The sequence below is a fragment of the Natrix helvetica genome, assembly GCF_964273705.1.
Source record: "Natrix helvetica genome assembly, chromosome: 3".
NCBI classification, from domain to species: Eukaryota; Metazoa; Chordata; class Lepidosauria; order Squamata; family Natricidae; genus Natrix; species Natrix helvetica.
The window spans coordinates 39,690,673-39,711,555 of record NC_138549.1 but is presented as its reverse complement, the minus strand read 5'-3'; the positions used below and the strand labels follow the sequence as shown (position 1 = coordinate 39,711,555).

Sequence of the window (20,883 nt, the reverse complement as noted above, 5' to 3'; positions counted from 1 at the left end):
AACATATTGCTTGGATCCCAAGCTTATCAACTAAAAAAAGAAAACATTTAAGATTTGCAGTTTTTCAGGTATGGATCTATTTATCTTAATGGAGCAGCCAATACAGCAAATCTAGTGTCAAACTAGTGATAGATATATTTTGTTGCTTCTGGATATTTTTTGTTGTTCCTGTTAAATGTGCAAACAGAGACAGACTCTGTAGCGCCAGGAATGTAGGTCCCAAGAGTGTTGATACAGTATGAATTTTAAATAATGAAACGTCGCAATGTTAGATAATGGAGAAAAAAGCTTTGAACAAGGTAAATTCCAAAATCATTTCCTCTAATTCTTACTACATTACTTCCTGATGTTTTGTTTTTTTTTTTAAAAAAGTTACAGCTAAGTGGTAGAACATCTGTTTTGCTAATTGGCCAGTTAGGACACAACTGAGAAAGGATCTAATCTGAAATGCTGAGAAGGTGTTGCCCACAACAGACCAGTGGTTCTCAATCTCAGTAACTTCCCAGATGTGCAAAATTCAACTCCCATAATTCTCAGCCATAGTGGTACTGTGGATTGAAATTCACATACGCCATAGCTTTTAGGACAGGAAACACACAGACTGTAGGGTTTTGGATGGGCAGGCTCTCTGCCTTAGTATAAGATAGCTTTTTAGAATACTTTTCTCTGTAGGCTCAATAGCTTCACATAACTTAGGATAAATGTGCTGTAATAAAATAGTGAACAGTCTGAATATGCTACAGACTGAAATATAAATTAAGCAACAAATACAAGAGACCTAGATTGTTTTACCACTAATGCTACCAATGTAAATTATAGTTGCAGCCTATATTGCAATTTACCCGTTTGGAAAAGGTTACTATCATATCCATACCTATGCCTTTCCTGGTGCCATGATGCAGTATCTTTTTCATTTTTCCCATTGTAAGAAAAAAAAATGACTTGCTTTAAAAATACAGACAGACAGATTGCTCAGTTTATTTTACAAACATCTGAATATAAAAATGTGAAATGAAATGCCTTTTTTTAAAAAAAATGTGATAAACATGTTAGCAGAGTGAACATTTTGTTGTGATACCTAAGGCAGCACACAAGAAGCAAGTGTATTTTTTCTGATTTACAATAATTTCTATAATTTTGCTCTTCTTTGAATCTTCTGTCTTTGTCTCTTGAAAACAGATTGTCTACGTTATTTAAAGTTTCTTCTTCTTTTCCATTTTGCCATAGAATACTGATCTGCAGCTTCTTGATAGTCTACAACGACATTTTGGATATAAAGTCAAGTGTGCTTACAAAAATTGTGTGTGGGCTGGTAACATCAGAAAGGGTAGAAAATACTGGCTGAAGAAGCTTCCGTTTTATATAAATTTACCAGTCCATGTTGAGTTGGCTTTGGTTCTGGTTGGCTTTTTTAAAAATTTAGTTACACAAAAAGTAGAGGCATTTCCAGCAATCTTCCTCTTTTAGGTATCCTAAACAATATAAAAATAAGACAATTAGTGACAAAGTTTTAAAAGACAAATTTATTAAATTATGCTCCCTTACAACCTCTTACAGTTACTATCATCCCTTGTAGATAAGATACCATACTGGAATGTATATACCTCTCCTGTTTTATAAAACAATTTTAATTATTATTTCATCTGCACTCACTAGATAACATGAGGTCCAAATGGCATATTTAATCTACATTTTCTTTTTACTAAAATTCCCTAGATTCAGTCCATCTTACTCTCACAAAAAAAAAATTCTCTTGTTGAGAAAACATACAGCTCCAGAGATTCATTCTTTTGTTATGAAAATTTCCAAGGGAATCTATTAGTTTGTAAATAAGAAAACAAGTATGCTCTGCCACAGGAAAAGCACCAAACTTAAGCCATGCTCAGCGAGGGCAGAAGAATGATAGATGATAGTTTATCAACTGTGGCCATTTTTTTTATTCCCCTTCTATTGTTCCAATTTCAGAGCGGGTGGGATTAAGACAATAGGAAACTGTTAAATCTGGATAATTCAAAGCCATCTCTTAATATATCCTTTACACCAGTGGTTCCCAAAGTGGGCGCTACCGCCCCCTAGGGGGCGGTGAGATGGCTTAGGGGGGCGGTAAGGGGGGCGGCAAGAGGCAAGGGGGGCGGCAAAGGAGTTCTGGAGGTGGCCTCCTCTAGCGAGCTATTCAGAACAAGTTTGCTCACTCACCCCCGCCCATCCAGAAGCTGCTCGATCGCTCACTTCCCCCTCCCATCTGCACTATGCTAGCCCTGCCCACTCAGATTGGCTGGCTCACCAATCGCCCCGCCCGCCTCTAAGAGCCCTATCTAAACCCAGTTAACTTTTTTTCTGCTTGGCTTTCTATAGATAGGGCTCTTAGAGATGGGCGGGACGATTGGTGAGCCAGCCAATCAGTGAGAGCAGGGCTAGCATAGTGCAGATGGGAGGGGGAAGTGAGCGATCGAGCAGCTTCTGGATGGGCGGGGGTGAGTGAGCAAACTTGTTCTGAATAGCTCGCTAGAGGAGGCCACCTCCAGAACTCCTTTGCCGCCCCCCTTGCCTCTTGCTGCCCCCCGCAAGCAAAAAACACACACACAGCAAAAGTGTCTGGTTTTGAATATAATCCTCCCTAGTGCTTGGGGAAAAAATAAGAGGAACATTTGGATATACATTTTGAATTAACTTGGAAAGAAAATTGCTAAAATCACTTTTAGTTGTGTTCTGCATTAAGAATTCATGCAGTAGCATTTCTTGTTGAATTAGCAGAGTAATATTTACAACAGCCAGCTAAGATAGTTTTATCTGTCTTATAATGTGCGTGGGTAGAGGACTTAGGCATAAGTGCAATATTTGGCTGTGATTATATAATCATGTATAATCACAGCTTATACATTTGAATTAGATGTTATTCAATTCATGTTTAACCTATACTTGATATACTTGTATTCAATACATAAGGTGTTAATTATGTCAGTGGAAGAAATAGGAAACTGCATTAGTGATATATATGTCAATGTGTTGATTTGTACTCAAAATGTTTAGTTTAAAGAAGTTATAAGGAATCACAAATATGAGTGTGGAAAATGTAATGTAGTTGTGGATGACCCTTTGCATGAGTTGTATTGGGAAAAATAAATAAATAAATAAATAATAATAATAAAAATGATTCCCCAAAGAGGTAAAAGGCTACATTTTGCTAGAGTTATTCTTCCAAACTGTTGAGGAGGGGGATTGGACTCCATTGTCTATATTTCCCTTTCCATCCCCATGGTTCTTTAGTGAAAATTATAACCCAAGAACATATAGATCTGTTAAAATGTTCCCATTCTCACTTTCCATATTGGGAATCCCTAGGTACCATGCAATAAACTCATCAAATAATTCAAGCAAATGTTGGTGACATTGAGCTGAAGCCAAAGTTCAAGAAATTGTACCAAGAGTTTTAGTTACAGAAAGAAATTTCTGATCACTATCCTGCACTATGGACAGTGGTTAAGAAGCTCCTTGTTGCATTTCCAACATCATATTTGGTGGCTTCAGTGTGGTCGCCAAGCAAAGAAATCGACTCCAGATTACTGAACATGGTGATTTAAGACTCCTGCTAAGTGACTTAAAACAAGACATTGGGAAACTGGTATCACTTCATCAAGCCATCCATCACATTAAGAATTTACTGAACAGTGAAGTAGTTACTAAATTTTACTGAGTTTACTAAGTTACTAGTTATTAAGGTTCTTGATAAATGACTATCAGACTTTGAAAACCTGGTATCACTGGATCATGTTCAACAATTTTGTTGAATTAACTAACTACAAAGGTTTTTAAATTGGATTTTGAATAAATGTGCAATTAATTGTTACAGTTTTGAATTTTACTGTTACTATCTTTATTCCTTCATGCAAACCACCCAGTCACATGGCTCCCCCAGCCACGCCCATCAAGCCACGCCCACAGAACCGGTCGTAAAAAAATGTGAATTCCACCACTGGGTGGGGGGCACTGAGGATCAGTTTGTAGCACCAAGGGGGCGGTGGGCTGAAAAAGTTTGGGAACCACTGCTTTACACACTTTACACATGTGGCAATGTCTAGCAAGATGCTATTACAGGATCACAGAAATGTATTTATGTAAAACAAAGGTATTACTATAGCAAATTACTTCAAAGGATTAATTGATGTATTCTTTCTATTAGTGAAAGAAAAAAATATTTTAAAACTATATTAGAATCATTCCTAACCTGGTCAGCGCCAACAACATCAATATCAGCTTCTTCAAGGGAAGCCTCTTCCAAATCCTCTTCCTTGACTGGAGCCTGGGTACTAAAATGAAAGAGGGGGGGGGGGGGATTGTTTCTTGTCTTCTAAGTAAAATCATGTGCTTGATTCTTGTTAATTTTTACAATACTAATTCTGAGAAATAAATATTTAATCATAATAATTTAGGAATCAATTAATATAATAGTTTAATATAAGACACAAATTTTACCCCTAGTGTTATCAGTTTCTTTTTCAAAAAAAGATCATTTCTGTCTGAAACTCAAAAGCTGTTGACGTTGTCCCAGACAAAGTAAATGGATCAATAATCTGATTTAGAATATGACAGCACTGTTATGTTCTTCAACAAAGACTCCATTTATATGTCATATCTTTTCTTTCCATACGCTCCACTCCTTTTAAAATAATTAAACAAACCTAATGTATGTAGATGTTTCTAAATAGAACTTTTCTGAATGGAAAAATTTCCTAGATCACACCTGCTTTGTAACTTTCAAAAATGGCTTTCTATTCAGCGGAAAAGACAGGAAGCATTGTAGTGGTTGTCATAAGTTTGAAAACTATGATGGAATTATACAAAACATTAAGTAATGTTTTGGACTGTGACCTGTGGATATTGTTTCAATTAACCCCCAATATCAAATAATATTTAAATTGCAGTCAGACTGATCTCAGGTCACCATAGAAACTTGGATATATTTTGAGGAAAGAAAACACTGCAACTTCTACTGTATCTAATGAACTAGATTTGATCACATATCCTGTTGATCAGAGTTAATCCAAAAACTCTTCTTACCTATGTTTTTTCTTTGGAGTTGCAGAACCCAATGGGAGAGAATATTCTTGGTGATAACTATCATGAGATTTTAGCCTCTTCCTGTTTCTCATTCCCAAAGAAGGTAGGCAGGATGGATAATGAGTCTCAGAAATCTTGTTAGCTCTGTCTGTGTGACTGATCTTAGACCAGGATCCTGAAACAGATAATTTCATCATTCATACTCTAGCAGCATTTAGCCATGTATCTCACTGAACATTGAAGTAGAAAGATACAGATATTACTGAGGCCTAAAATCATCCTACTTGAAGTTGTATATCAGAAATGTTGACATGTCATCAATCCTATGATCCAAATGTAAATTTTTATACATATTTTGGAAATGTCATACCTTCAGATAATTTCCTTTTAAAAGAAGATGTCCTTGTAATGCTAACAGATGGCCACTCTTGTGAGCTGCTGATAGCAGAATTCTCATCATCATCACTAGCCAACAAAGAAGTTCTGTACCAAGCCAGTGAGTACCAAGTATCTTCTTTACAAAGTGCTGTTTCGGGTACATATCTTAGCAAATAACTATATCTAAATGTGAAGATTGGGGAAAAAACCATTAAGTTACTTTTTTCCCTATTTTAATTAACATTCTTTCAGAAATGATGCAAATACTCATGATATTACATTTAAATTAGACTGAAAATGTGACAACCTTGCTTCTCATCCAAAGTGTGACAACAGACCATTGGCACTTCCCCGGTGCTGCAGGATCTTTGAAATCTCCTACCTCACTTCTCATCCAAGGAACTTCCTCACCATTCAGTCAGCACTGAAGAAGCTTCTTGGATGAGAAGTGAAACGTTTTCAAGGAAGAAAACCAAGAAAGTCCAGTTGCCTTTTGGAAAAGCACCTTTGGGACAACCATGACCCGGAGATTGAGAATCTCCATAGACATTTAACTGTCCTGTATTTTAATAACACTGTTTTTAATGTGTGTAGTCTTTTTTTCCCTGTAAACATTATGCACTTTTTAAACAAAGTGGTATATAAATTAATAAGAAAACTTACTCTATTGTGGCTGGTTCCAAATTATATTTAATTGCTTAATTACGTATTCTAACCTAGACATTACATACAGAATCATTTTTCATGACTTGCTCATCAACACATGCTCCTCTGCATGCATAAATACATATGGATATACAGTCATTATTGAAATATGTTCATCTCCATTGATCTATCATTGTCAGAGTTACCAAAAGGTCAGCCTAAAATAATGGAAAGCTCATCTGTTCAGTGTAAACACAAATGTATGTAACCTGAACATGCTCTCTACATGGGGCTTCCCTTGAGATGCACTCGGAGACTACAGTTGGTCCAGAACGCGGCCGCGCGGGTGATTATGGGGAGGTCTAGATACTCCCCTGTAACACCTCTCCTGCGCGAGCTGCACTGGCTTCCTGTGGTCTACCGAGTGCGTTTCAAGGTTTTGATTATGATCTTTAAAGCGCTTCATGGCATAGGACCTAGTTACATGCAGGATCGCATCCTGCCCCACACATCCCTACGACCAATTCGCTCACACAGAGAGGGACTTCTCCGGGTGCCGTCCGCCAAACAGTGTCGGGGGGCGACATCCAGGAGCAGAGCCTTCTCTGTGATGGGCCCAGCCCTGTGGAATGACCTCCCCCGTGACATCAGGATTATTTCCGATCTCCGCTCCTTCCGTGTACAGTTGAAGACCCACCTCTTTCAATTATCCGGCCTGGCTCAACCGTAATTTTTTCATATTCCTCCTGACTGTCTTTTTTAAATTTTAAATTTTTATTGTATATTGGGTTTTTATTAAACGGGGCATGTTAATGGTTTTAATTTGTCTAAATGTTTTAATCTATTACCTCCTCCGTGCATGTATGTCTGTGTATATATGTATGTTTATATATGTCTTAGTGTACGCCGCCCCGAGTCCTGCCCGGAAAGGGAGCGGCTAATAAATCCAAATTTATTATTATTATTATGAACAGTTAAAAAAAAAAACTAAAATCAAATAAAAGATAAAACACAGCTATACCTCTTATTTGGGCACATGTGTTAATTCATTGTTTATATCTTGCCTTTATTATTTTTTTAGAATTAACTCAAGGCAACAAACATATCAAACACATCTATTTTCCCCACAACAACAACCTTGTGATTGGATTGGGCTGATGGCGAGTGACTGGCCAGCCCAAAGTCACCCAGATGGCTTTCATGGCTAAGGCTGCACCAGAGGTCGATTGCTATCGGTTCGCACCAGTTTGGGTGAACCGATAGTGGAAATTGTGACTGGGTCGCAAAACCGGTAGGGATGGCAGGCTCGCCACGCCGCCGAACCGGCTCCCCGGTCGCCGCAGCATATTTTTTTTGACATTTTTAATGTTCCGCACATGCCCAGACCTATTTACAGGCAACTGCATACCTGTGTGCACCGAACCAGCAGTAACACCGGTAGAAACCCACCTCTGGGCAGGACTTAAAACTCACGGTTTTCTGCTTTCTAGCCTAATGAACAAACTGGCTAGACCACTAAACAAAACACATAGTGCAAGAGCAAATGCATCATTCTTGACAATGCCTAGATTTCTAAAATTAAATAATGTAGGTATTTCTAAATGGTTGAACTTACACAAATTTTTAAATATAAAATGTCATGTAAATGGGCATTTCGGGGGCAAAACTGTTGAATACTGTCATATTTTATGTTTTTTCTGTGCAACTTCCTATGGTTGTGTTCAGTCAATCCTCACTAACGTCTTTATATATTGGCTCCTGTAATACTCAACTTGTTTTCCAGAGGACTAAAATCAAAAATAACACTTACACAAGTCTTTTATCAGGCTTTAGAAGCTTATTGGAGAATTCACTGAGGACGATGAGAAAATTTAAGTTAGGAGGTAGGCACTTCCCTTCCATTCCAGCTGCCCCTTGGAAGGCAAATTCAATACCTTCCCTTTCAACAGGAGTAAGAAAGAAATAGAAACAGAAAGGATATTTACAACACGGACATCCTTCAAACAGAAGACTAAGGGACAACATGTAGTTGGCACATACTTGTGTATCATAGCTACTGATTCTCGACTTTTCACCTGGTCCCAGCCAAATGTCAAAGAAAAGCGCCGGGCAAGCTCTTTAATGTTGTTGAAGGAGGTGGTGGAGGAATCCAAGTTATTGCTGCTATTGCTGCCATCACCTTGGCTTTCAACATGCTTCTGAAACAGCTGCAGATCACAGACATTGGTTTAAAGTTTATAGGCAATAAAACAATCCCCAACAGGACATAACTGACATAGAACCAACAGATGCCTTGCTCAGGATGCATGCATACACCAATTTATACAATAATCCAATTATATATTTTAAGAATCCCACCAAGCTTAACAAGAATATGAATGACACAGATGAGAATCAAAAGCAGGAAGTTTAGGGAAGAGAACAAGAAAACAAGATATCATTAGCATGCAAAGACATCTTGAAATATTTGCTGAGAAAAAAATTGTTCCCATTTCAAACAAGGGTTCTGATTTTTGTAATGAGCACAAAATACACTCCAAAAAGAGCAGTTATTTGTCTCGAGTTATGTGCTGCTGATTACAAAGACTTCTTGATAAGTGTATGTTCATTTAAAAACCAGTATATTTTTTCTTTTAATCTTGACAAAGTTCTGTTTTTATTTACTGTATTGCATTACAGCATACTTTACTGCAGATTTAAATTTTAGTTCATGCCCTTAAAAAGTAGAGGACAGAATAGCGTATGTAAATAAAAAAATAGTTGATAAAATTGTTCTCTTCTAAATTTTGCTTTGGAAGTGGAATTTGTAGCAAATTAAATATGGAGTTGCAAATCCATCTTTCACATGCAAACGCATGCCCGGGATGGGATGAAACATTGAAAAATAATTAGGTATTATTGCAGCCACTTTTTCACTACAAATTATTTTCCTAGGTGTACTATTTAGAAATAGTTCATTTTATTATTTACATGTATAATAAATACTTTAATTAAATACTTATCTAAAATAGTTACTGCTCATTTGATGCATTCATTCTGATATACCTCTTTATTGTTTTAATCTGTTTTAATTTATGTGATCTAGGATTTCTGACCCTGCCAAATTCTCCATTGACTTTACTTGTGGGAAACCAGCAGGAGAGATCACAAATTGAGATCATGTGACCATAGGACACTGCAATGGTTAGAAATGCAGGCCAGTTGCCAAGCTTCTGGGTTGTAACCATGTGATTGCAGAGGCTCTGCAATGGCTGAATTTCAACAATTACTCATAAATACTACACCACTGTTTAAAGTTCAAACGGTCACTGGACAAAGACCATCTGTGTTCAATCATGTTCATAAACATATAAAGAAAAATCTATGCTGTAAGGAAATAACGTTGCCAATATAGGTAAATTTCATTATGGACTTTAAACAGCATATTGCAAGTACCAAGTGGACTTACAAAAAATGAGGCCTGCGTGTAAGCCTAAGTATTAATCTATTCTTATTTTGAAAAGCTAATGTGCAAAGATAGTTCCTGAAGTGTCCAACAATAATGGAATTTCTTTCCAATAGAGATCAGGCACACCAAAGACTAGGCTATTTTTATATTTAATTCAAAAACTTAGGAAGATTTTTGGAGACACAAATTAAAGCAAATAAGGAAGACTTTTCTATTGGTTTATTAATTTTAATGCTTTATATAAATATTTTATTATACCGTGCAGTGTTAATTAAAAAGTGCCTAATTAAAAGGTACCAATACAGCCAAGAACATCAATCCACCTATATATCCCAATATAAAAGAGAAGGCATACTCCGTTTCCCCATGCAGATTGGTTAGACGGTTTATTGTATTTTAATCTCCACTATTGCAAGTTCAGTCTAAACTGGACCAGTTGCCTATGCGATATGTAAACAGAGGCTTCTGATTATGCGAGCAGAACTTACTGAATGCTGAGCCCCCTCTTATCTCATGTTTCAGAGGATAGCTTATGAATCTTCTTAAGTTCATTTTGATAATATGTGTGAAATCCAGTGAGGTCATATATCAGCCATCTGAAGAGGGATGTTCTGAAGCCTGGAAGCTGCCATGGATATTAGCTTCACACAGCTCATTCTGAGCAGTTAAGTAGGATAACTGTGTACACTAAAGCAATACCTTCAGTGCAGCTTGCTTGGAAAGCATGTTGCTAAAAGTTATCCCACTGGTTTTGCAGCCTGTGAGATCATAAACTTCTTTCACTAGATCTTTAAAGAAACAGGCAGCTATCACCTTTTCTCCAAAAATATATTTGCCCAATGAGTTTTTGTTGAAAGAGCATTTTTCCCATTTTTTTTGTTTGTTTAATCTTAATTTGTGATATGAAATAGCAAAATAAGACACAAGATCCTGACTTTTGTTATCCATAATCAAAGGTATGAAAGACTGAAAAAAGATCTAACAAAAACAAAAGGAGTAATTCTCCATCAAGGTCTGTGTTCTACCAGAGCATCTAATTCTACTTCCACCCCATGGCTGAGTGTAATTCAGTTTGGCATAGATATCTGTTTCCTGTAAGACCTTCTGCAGCTAAGGATGTATGATTTGGTACAACGTGTGAAAAATGGCTGGATGTACAGTTGAAAGGATGCACTACAATCTCTGTTGAGAAAGGTGGCATCACCTGCTTCCTCTGAGAAATCTTTTTTTTTTTTTTTCAAAAAGTTTTATTGGTTTTTTTTAAAAACATTTATGTGGAAAAGGGTAGTTGGAATTACAAATTTTGGCAGTTGCAAATGCGGCAGACGCCCCCTCCCTCCAAACTCCTAGATTACATCAAAATATCAAATCTTAATACATAATCATAAAAAGTCAGCATCTTAATTCTAGAAAGAATAATTTTCAATCAATTTATATAATTATAATATATAGTCTAGTTATAAATTCATTTTTACTTTCGGTCTGTTTATAACATTGTGATTTTCTTATTTATTTTTGTGATCTGAGCTTTCTTGGTGTTGCCCCTTCACCCCCCGCTGGCAGAGCTCCGGCCCCTCCCGTGTCCTGCGTGACCGTTGTGGTGTCTTCTGTTTTTTCTAGGTTGGCTTTATTTTTTTCCATAAAGGCCTGTGCCTCTATGGGTGTTTTAATTCTGATTCTTGTCTCCTCCCAGAATATCAGCATACCTTCAGGCATCAACCATCTAAACCACACCCCCTTCTGGTATAATTTATTCGCCAATTGCGAATAATTTTTCCTTTTTTCCCTAATTTTTTTGGGAATCTGCTTTAGAATGGTTATCTCCCTGTCACAGTATGTCAATGTTTGCCCCCTTTGCACACCCAGAATTTCATCTCTTGTGGTTTTCCTAAGGAATTTAATGTGAACCTCCCTGGGTACATTATGTGTTCTGGCATATGCTGAATTCACTCTATAAGCTAGGTCTATCTCCCATTCCATCTGCTGTTTATCTTTGTGTATGTATTCAGCTAAAATATTAGTCATAATGTCCCTTATGTTTTCCCCATCTGCTTCTATTACATTTTGAAATCTAAGATAAAAGGACATTCTCTCAAACTCTATTTTCATTTGTTGGATGTCAAGTTCTTTGTTCCCCTTCTGTAAGGCCTCTACCCCCCCCCTCGCCTCCGCCACCCCACCCTCCACAAGGTCCAGTCTCTGTGAGTTCTTAAAGATTTGGGCTTGGTTCTGTTTAATTTCATCTTTCATTTCCCTTAACTGTTTCTTAATTTCCTCCTGGCCCTGTAGAATTTGTTGAAGCATTTGTTGAAAGTCTATCTCTGTAGTCTTGGGTTGCATCAGTTCTGTTATCTTTGACTGTGTAGCTGGGCTAGACGTTGCAGACGTTGGGGCAGAAGTAGCAAATCCAGGCTTTCCAGGAGGTGGTCTTTTTGGAGACATGGTTTTTAAAGCAAGGAAATCAGTCAAAATAGAGACTGGGCAGCTGGAGAAGTAGAGCAGGCAGGCGAATCCAGAAGGCAGAGGATCCAAACAGATGGGGATTTCTTTAGTCAGTCTAGCAATAGATGAAAATTTTTTCCCCAAAGAGTTCAGAAAAGAACAATCCACAAGAGATTCCTCTGGGTGACTCGGAGACAAAGACCGGAAGCCTGAATTTTAAAGGTGGAGTCAGGTTTCACAGTTCATGAAGACAACGGAAGTGTGCCATCTTGCCCTGCCAGCTTTGGGCTCAGAGGCATAATAAAGTTTTAAAAGTTCAGAAAGTTCTCAGTTCACCCATAAGTTCTGGAGCTAAGTCCAATGAAAGTCACTTTTATGAGGGTGAGGCATCATTAGTTGGCTCTCCCCCCTCCTCCTTCCCCTGAGGGCGAAAGCAAAATCTTCTCAAGCCGCTTGTCCAAGGGAGGGGGGGAAATCCCCCTCCCTCTAGCCGCACCTCTAGCAGAAGTCCGAAAGTTTAACTTTTTTTTTAAAAAAATGCTGAAAGGTCCATAAATTCAAGATAGGGGGAATGGAGAAGGGAAGCCTCTCACCACATTGCCGCTGCTTCGTTCAATAGCGCGTTCTCCGATCGGCATGGGGCGAGGCGCGCGCACACGGGCGCCCTCCGAGACTGCTCCCCGGTGCCTAGAACGAAGCGGAGAAGCCCCCGCCAGCCGCCGCCGACGCCAGGACCCTCCGCGAGCCGTTCCCTCGGCAGGACACCTCTCCGGGGCGTCCTGTGCCCCCCCAGAAGCGGGGGAAGCCCACCGGGAGAGCGGGAGCAGGCAAAGGCTTGCCTGTCGCCGTAGCCGCCGGAACCGGAAGTCCCTTCCTCTGAGAAATCTTGACAATCCACCAGATACAGTCATTTACATTCAATCTGGCTGCTCTAAGGAGCCAGTAAGGACGTGAAATAATTCCTTCAAATCAGAAAGTTCTATCCACTTCTTTGAGTTCTATAAAATCAGAAGAATCCCAGATACAAGACCTTATCATTGCTGCGGACTCTGCAAATTGATTTCTAATTCAGAGCAAATTGGAGTGACATTATCTACGAAGAAATTAGCAAATGTACTTGGTATGCTGACAGCCACTGTATCCCATCCATCCTTCCCCCAAGGGATCCAAGTAACACTGAACAGCCTGGCAGTTGGGAATCTGTAGACACTACCGTAAATGTGTGAAGAGCTGACACTTTGCTGCTCTTCTTGCCAAACTATAGCCTTAAACCACAGCTCACATCAGTTCTCGGTCACATTCATTCCTTGATTTTGTAATCCTCACTCCAACCATCTTTTCAAATGTTTCAGTTCCCTAAGCTCCTTGGTAAAACAGGGAGAAGCTTGGGAGTACACACTCTCACAGGAACCATCTTATCTGGGGCGATACAGGTTAAGTCCTCAACTTATGACTATGATGGACCCTGCCCGTTACCATACTAAATCTTGAGGGTTTATGTAAGAGACTTGTCTTTTTGACCCAGGAACACTCAACCATCTGCAATCCCATATACCAGGGGTGTCAAACTCAAGGCTCGGGGGTCAGATCCAGCCCATGGGTTGCTTAGATCTAGAGAGCTAAGATAGATAGAACCCCATAGGGCTGCCCTGGAAACAGCGAAGGACTTGCCCACGGTGCCTCTGCCAATGAAAACGGAAGTCAGTAGGGCTGCCCATGGCCCTCTGGAGCTCCATTTTCTCTGGCAGAAGGGTGGAATCCATCACAGCTGAAAACAGAGCTCACAAGAGCCACAGCCAGCCCTCTGGGCCTCTATTTTCGCTGGTAGAGGGTTGCATGAGGCCATTGCAGCCGAAAATGGAGTTCGGGAGCCCGTTTTTGCTGGCAGAGCGCTCAGGCCATCACAGGTGCCCCGACACAGCTGATGTTGAGCTGGCCAACCCAAACCCCCCGAGGTCAAACATAACTCTGATACTGCTCTCAATGAAATCGTGTTTGACACCTCTGCCATGTACAGTTAGAGAGCTAAAGACATTCTCTAACTCATCTCTCCATTCTCCCATTCCAAGGATTCTTCATCAGTCCTCTCTAGCTCTTACCAGGACTTTCCAACAATATTTTAAAATATTGTGACTACAATATTTGATAATCTCTGAATCAAGTGATTAAAAGAGTGGGATCCAAAAGTGCATGGAGCAGACTTCTATGATCTGGTAGCTATAATGAGTGCAGGGTGAGAAGTCATTTTCATGGTTTTTTTTTATCCCCCTTTTAATCAAAAAAGATTGTCATTAGCCATCATGAATCAGGCTATCTTCTGCAAGTGAAGCTCTTTCCTTTGTAGGCTGCCAGGAATAAATTTTAAACGCAACGTATTTTCTAAGGCTCATTACCAAAACCATGTTCCTGAACTGTTCTCACAGAAAGCATAGCTGTCCAGAGAAATATTCTCACCTGCTGTAAGCAGAGGATCAATGTTCTTGCACTTTGAATTTTGTTGTTGTGCCTTGTCCGGCTCAAAGTCTCTTTAATTATATCTCCAAAGTCATTATATGCCTGTCAAATGGAAAAGAGGAACATAGCTTTTTAGGTCAAGAAACAATGTCCAAAAAAACCTAAGAAATCAGAAGCCTTTTTTTTTTAAAAAAAGGATAGTATTTAATTGATACCTATAAATAGGCAATATTAGAGGCACATAAAATGTTTCAAATCTGAAATACTCAAAACAAATTGTTTAGCAGGAGTGTTTGACCTTCTGAGCTTGAGGTAGCTGTTTCAAAACAGGTGTTTTGAACTCAAAACTGGGTTGTTGCTTGTTGAGAACATTTGGTCTGAACAGTGTTGGAACATTTCCGATATGCCCAGAACAGCTGTCTCACATTTGAGGCAATGTTTCAGGCATGTAATGTTCTGGATACTATTAATATTTTCAGCACAATCTTTCCTATGACTAGATAAAAGTACACAGCAATGTCCAAATTTATGCCTACACGCGCCTGCCACTCACACAAATGGACCGTGTGTTTCCCCACTGCTCGTGTAAGTGGGGATGCGTGCACCCGCCGATTCCAGAGTCTGATTGCACTTATTCCTTTTGCCTCCCTGCCCTCCTATTGCACAAAAACATATGTTTCTCTTTTCAAGCTTTCATATTGGATATAAGGAGCATGCTTTCCATTTAAAAACAATAGATTTCTAGGCTTTAATATGCCAAAGGTTTCCAAAATACATATCAGAAATTGCACGATTTATTTCCATGCAGATTTGTTTCAGAGTGAAACAACAAAAAAGTTCATGAATAAAGTAAACATTTCTCCAGTTATCATAAATTGGTCTCTCATAAAATCTGTAGTCATCTGTTTATATTGTGACCCATGCATCAATGGAATAACATTCAAGTATTTACCAAAAAAATCAGAGGTTAATTTTACAGTGCTTGGAAGATATCAAGGGGACTATGCCATTACCTTCATATAATGCTTATAGATTTCAGCAGCAGCTGTTATCTCAACAACATTACAGATGATCAATTTGCAGTAAGCTGCCAGGAGGCATCGCTTTAAATGCAAAGCATCTAGTTTCTGGTTTTCCTTTACCTTCACATCACTTTCACTCGTATCTGTAGAGAGGAGTTTGATTAGGTTTCATTCTAAAATGATAATGAATGATATATTTTAAAAAAACAACAGACACTCCAGTATTTCATCAGTTCTCTAAACCATCACAATCACATCCCCTTAAATGTATTTCCAATAGAAGTGAATATACGCAGTTGAGGGTTGAACTGTGGAATCCTTGGTGTTCTCTGAGCTTGATGGTTTGTTTGCAAATTGCATCAGTGTGTACTGATGATGTTACCTAATCAAGTAATGAATCTGTAATTGAACAGCCAAGCTCAGAAAGACTCCACAGTATGTATCTTTGCAGACATCATAGTGTTAGTTCTTCACTTGCTATTACAAGTAATCCTTGGGTTACAACAATTGGGACTGGAATTTCAGTCCCTAAGTGATGAGTCATCACACAACCAGGCTTGATTTGACAACCATTTTACCATGGTTGTCAAGCAAATCGCCATGATTAAGCAAATTACATGGCCATTAAGTGAATCTGATTTCCCCGACTGATTTTATTTGTTGGAAGTTGGCTGGGAAGATCACAAACTGCAATCATGTGACTGGGAGATGCTGCAACCATCCTAAATCAGGGGTGTTAAACTTGCAGCCCATGGGCTGGATGCATCATGTGCTGGCCATGCCCACCCCCGTTTTAGCGAATGGGGGGGGAAATTCGCAATATGACACATGATGACAACACGACTATGTGAGTTTGACACCCCTGTCCTAAATGAACAACTATAATGCTTTTGACTCATTTGTTTAATTGTGTTTTCTTCATCTAGTCTTAGGACTTGTGTGGCAAGCAGGTCACATTTTAGATAATATTAAGCAGAAATATGAACATTTCAAAAGTATTCACAAACTTTTAAGCTCTACTTTTAACTATCTCTCTCTCTCTGCTTATCCTGAATGCTGGAATGTAAAGTGAAAGAAGCAAGCATCAGCAGCAAAAGGTATTTACTGAAAAATATTGCTGACCTTTGGTTTCTTCTTCTTCCTCTCCAAAAACATGATCCCGAATAAATAAGAGCATTTTTGTCTGAAGCGATGTACTGGGAAGGTATTCCAGTAACCCAGCAGCATCATTATTGCTTGAATCCTGATGACTTAGAATTAACAGTAGATCACATAGTATCATAAAAGCCTGTAAGTACAGATATAAAAAATGACTTACATATCTTTTTAAAATATTGGTCATAATATTATCCTGCCTTCCTTTTTCAACTAAGATGCAAAGTGAACTAATTCTAAACTAAAATTGAAATTATGGGGATCGCTAGTTTTTTAAGCAATGCATATTGTTTGTATGAATTTATATTCAACATACTACAAGTTTGCATAAATCACATCTATAATCTAAGGCAGGGGTGTCCAAACTTGGGAACTTTAAGACTTGTGGACTTCAACTCCCAGAATTCCCCAGCCAGCCATGCTGGCTGGGGAATTCTGGGAGTTGAAGTCCACAAGTCTTAAAGTTCCCAAGTTTGGACACACCTGATCTAAGACAATGAGTAGCCTAATCAAAATACATATCACAGAACATTGTATAAAGATATTGCTGTTTAAAAGAGTACTGACATTTCCTACAATTCTTCACTTCATAACCACAATTGTGTTTTTTCAGTTAAAAGCAAGGTGGTTAGGAAAGACTTTAAAAGCCAATGAATGACTGGCTCAGTCCAACAATTACAGAATAGTTGATTTTTGTGCATATGAGAAGTTTCATAAAGTTTCTTGGGAATAATGGCCTATTCAGAAATTACTGTGCTCCTGGGTAGACCTGTATTCTCATTTAAATTATGGACATATCACTTTTGCATAACTCCATCCATCATCATGATGTTCCTAGCCCAGCTGACTCAAATTATCTTGGACCTTCAGACTGACTTCTTAGATGATGACTTATTTGTTATCTTGAGTGCTTTTTGGATTATCTCCTAATTATCTGGTTTTCTTTAGGGTTGTTTTTTTTTGCTGAATTATCTAGTTGAATATTGATTCTAAGATACATTGTAGCCCATCCCAACTATGCTTTCAACTCTGCTAAGCCCACTGGGCTGATATGGGACATCTTCACAGTTTTCTAAAGACTTTAACATAGATTGAGATATCCCAAAACTAGGAGTGGGGACGTTGTTTTTTAGATATGTGAACTTAACCTTACTGTCATTAATTCAGGGCATGCTACAAATTTTAAAAGAAACCATGTTTTTACAACAATTACCTTTTCACGTAAGTCTCTGTTATAGTGGCTGAGGTAGCTTGTGCAAATATTGCAGTATTGCCTCAAATGTGTCCTCAAAAGAAGTATATTTTCCTTCAAAAAGTAGAAACCAGAAGAATATTTTTATGTTGTTGTGGTCAAGTATTATTGATATTATTATTATACTTGCACCATATTAGATGTGATGAATTTAGGAAAGGCTCAAGTTTTATTTGACTTTTCTTGGTGCGCAAAGCTGAAAGCCAGGCATTGTTCCAGTAGGTAATGACCAACATAGTTCAAACTGAACACCTTGTCAAAGATCATTGCAAATAAGATGTCTGGCTATCCTTAAGTTAGAAGTACATGTTGCCTACAAGCTTGAGATTTCAACCTTACATTTATTGAAACCATGGGAATAAAACAGGGAGGTTTGGAAGGACTGTTAAGATAGGAAAGTTTCTCTTTAGTTTCAACCTTCTTGCTTTTTACAAGCCTCAGATCTCCCAGACCTCACTCAAATTCTAAAATATCAATATATGTCTCTCAAATGCTCCTCACAGTTTGATCCTAAATTTATTTGTGGTGAAATTACCACAGCCAGATGGCCCTCCCATATTCAGTGATAAATTTTTGAAATGGTGAACCATTTTCAACCACGTATGTCGATTATATGCTCCCTTTTCACACCAGAAAATAACCCTGGTGATTTTTCCTCTTATATTAGCAAAACCATGGAAGAAAAAGCTATTTTCCCAAGTGCTACATATTTCCTAAATCAAGAGGGCTTATCTCCAGGCAAGTAGGCTTAAATTTAAATAATTCTTGTTATCAGTTGCTTCCAAGACAACAAGATGTTCATTGACTATTTCAGTGACAATAGTAAGTACACTTTTCACTAAGAACAATCAGTTCAGTCTAATGGTTCTCACTTTTGAATACTTAAATGAACAGAAACGGAGATGCGAAATACATCATCAATCAGGTGGAAGGCATTGTTAGGCACATGCATCCTGCCAAATGGTAACTTTTACTTGCATGAAATCTCATCATTATGGCAAATCATTATGAGACGTGCTAACTAAAACCATCAACTAAATATCAGAATGCCAAGTTTGTTTCCGAAAGGAAAACTGAAGCAGTATCTGGAAATTCCCTTTGAACTATTCAATACTTCATTTTTGAATGTTACTAGGTTAAAAAAGCTCAAACGTATGTTTTTCAGAAAATTAAAGGGTTGATATACTGTAGGTTATGAGAAATCTTAGGAAGAAATATGTGACAGCCTGATTAATGTCATTCCTCTTTATATTCTGAAAGTTTCATTCCAAAATTGTTTTGATTGGTACAAAAATTCAACAACCTTTCTTCTTATCCTATATTTAATAATCTGTTACAAAATCCAGACTGCTACACCAAAGTATGGAACTAACTGGACAAGAAGTTCCACTTTAGTTATTTTCCACAGAATCCCCTATGCCTATTAACATACCTCCTTGGAAAATCAAAGTATCCATTCTAAGAACCAGTAATTTATTTAAAATATCACAAACACTTGCAATATACTTAATTGTTTTGGATACAATCTCATAACAAGACACATGAAAGAAATTGTACAAATATAAAGCACAGCTTTAATGGGATTTCCTTACTCTCTCCATTATACATCTACAGACTGGATACCCCACCTATTGGGACATGCATGTTGCAAACTAAAGCAGTTCGTAAGAGCAAACAATAAATTAAGAAATTAATAATGTATATCCCAAAACTGTATACTTTTTAAAAATACAGATTATATTAAAAAGCAAACCTGCCATGACTTTCCAAAGTTTGCAGCCAGTATATGTACGATCAAAAAATACCATGATCTTATCAAGGTTACACTGATTTCATAATTCATAGGTTATCTATACCTAAACTTGTACTCCTCCAAATTAAGATCAGTCCTGATATTATACATTGAACATCATTCTATTGAATTAGCACAGAACAAGTGAGACAGAGTATATTTTGTACAAAAAGTTCTAATCTGAACAATTGTGTCTATGAACGACCTCCTGTATTAGAAGTATGAGTTTGAATATTATTATCATTCTATTATTATCATTCTAAATCATGGGTGTCCAACTTTTTGGCTTGCCTGGGCCTCAATGAGTGAAGGGGAATTGTCTTGAGCAGCATATAAAATATATTATACCATATTTTTCAGACTCTAAGATGAACCTAGCTTTTGGGGAGGAAAACAAGAAAAAAAAGTCTGCCTCGGCCTCTGCCTTCCAGCAATTTGCCTCCCTGCAGCAAATAGCAAACAACCTGGTCAGCTTCAGCACAGCATGATTTAGCACAAGCAGCTGATTGGAGGTTGGATCGGCCTTCCGTACTACCACCAATCAGCTGTGGAGATCACCACCGCCCATCGCCACCGCTGCCTATTGCCGCCTCCGCGCACCCCATTTTCTGCTTCCATGTGTCTTGTTTTTGGACCGTTCCAGGAGGCGGGAATCGCCCCTGCCTCCGCTTATCCCCACTGCCCGTAACGGGCTGAAAAAGGAGCATGTGGAGGCCCAAAATTTCTGGGAGGCAGAGGTGGGGCTAGTGGGTGAGTCAACATTTGCTCTATAAAATACACAGGCATTTCCATCATTTTTGGGGGGAGGAAAATACATCTTATACCCCCCAAAATGCAGTAGTTAATGTATATAAATCACGTAATAATATTAAAAGTTTACTATCTTGTGAGGCTCTATTACTAGCTGTCCAGGGTTGCAGGTTGGACACCCCTGCTCTAAACTGACTAAGATAGATATGTAAAAAAAATCTTTGTAAGTAATTTCTAATCATTGTTATGAGCCCAACCTTGGAAGACGGAGACTTTGCCATTGAAGGGAGCTGCCAAAGTAGTGCAAAATAAGCACATTGTAAAGAAGGCAAAAGAATCTGCAAAAGAGACAAGCAAGCAAAATCATGATCATAATTTAAATATGTCCTATCTAGAGCCCACAAAAACCTGTATTATTATGATAAATCTAATTTTTAGCTGCAACAGATTACCATGAATAATACAAGCTCAATCACTGGATTAAGAA

At 38.3% G+C, this 20,883-nt stretch overlaps 1 protein-coding gene across 5 annotated transcripts in view; it reads right to left on the bottom strand.

The window, feature by feature from the left end:
- Positions 1–962: 962 nt before the first annotated feature.
- LOC309389221 (cohesin subunit SA-2-like) overlaps positions 963–20,883 on the bottom strand; it is a 60,797-nt gene continuing 40,876 nt past the window's right edge. For 3 of the 5 annotated variants that reach the window (XM_081947324.1, XM_081947323.1, XM_081947327.1), the window contains exons 24-34: positions 20,654–20,734; positions 17,816–17,908; positions 16,570–16,735; positions 15,439–15,590; positions 14,426–14,527; positions 8,122–8,288; positions 7,892–8,020; positions 5,429–5,619; positions 5,059–5,233; positions 4,226–4,307; positions 963–1,472 (exon numbers count right to left, since the gene is read on the bottom strand). In XM_081947324.1, coding sequence (XP_081803450.1) covers positions 1,464–1,472; positions 4,226–4,307; positions 5,059–5,233; positions 5,429–5,619; positions 7,892–8,020; positions 8,122–8,288; positions 14,426–14,527; positions 15,439–15,590; positions 16,570–16,735; positions 17,816–17,908; positions 20,654–20,734 — 1,347 coding nt within the window. In that variant the 3' untranslated portion in view covers positions 963–1,463. The remainder of the gene's footprint in view (positions 1,473–4,225; positions 4,308–5,058; positions 5,234–5,428; positions 5,620–7,891; positions 8,021–8,121; positions 8,289–14,425; positions 14,528–15,438; positions 15,591–16,569; positions 16,736–17,815; positions 17,909–20,653; positions 20,735–20,883) is intronic. The other 2 variants (XM_081947326.1, XM_081947325.1) reach the window with 2 other exon arrangements.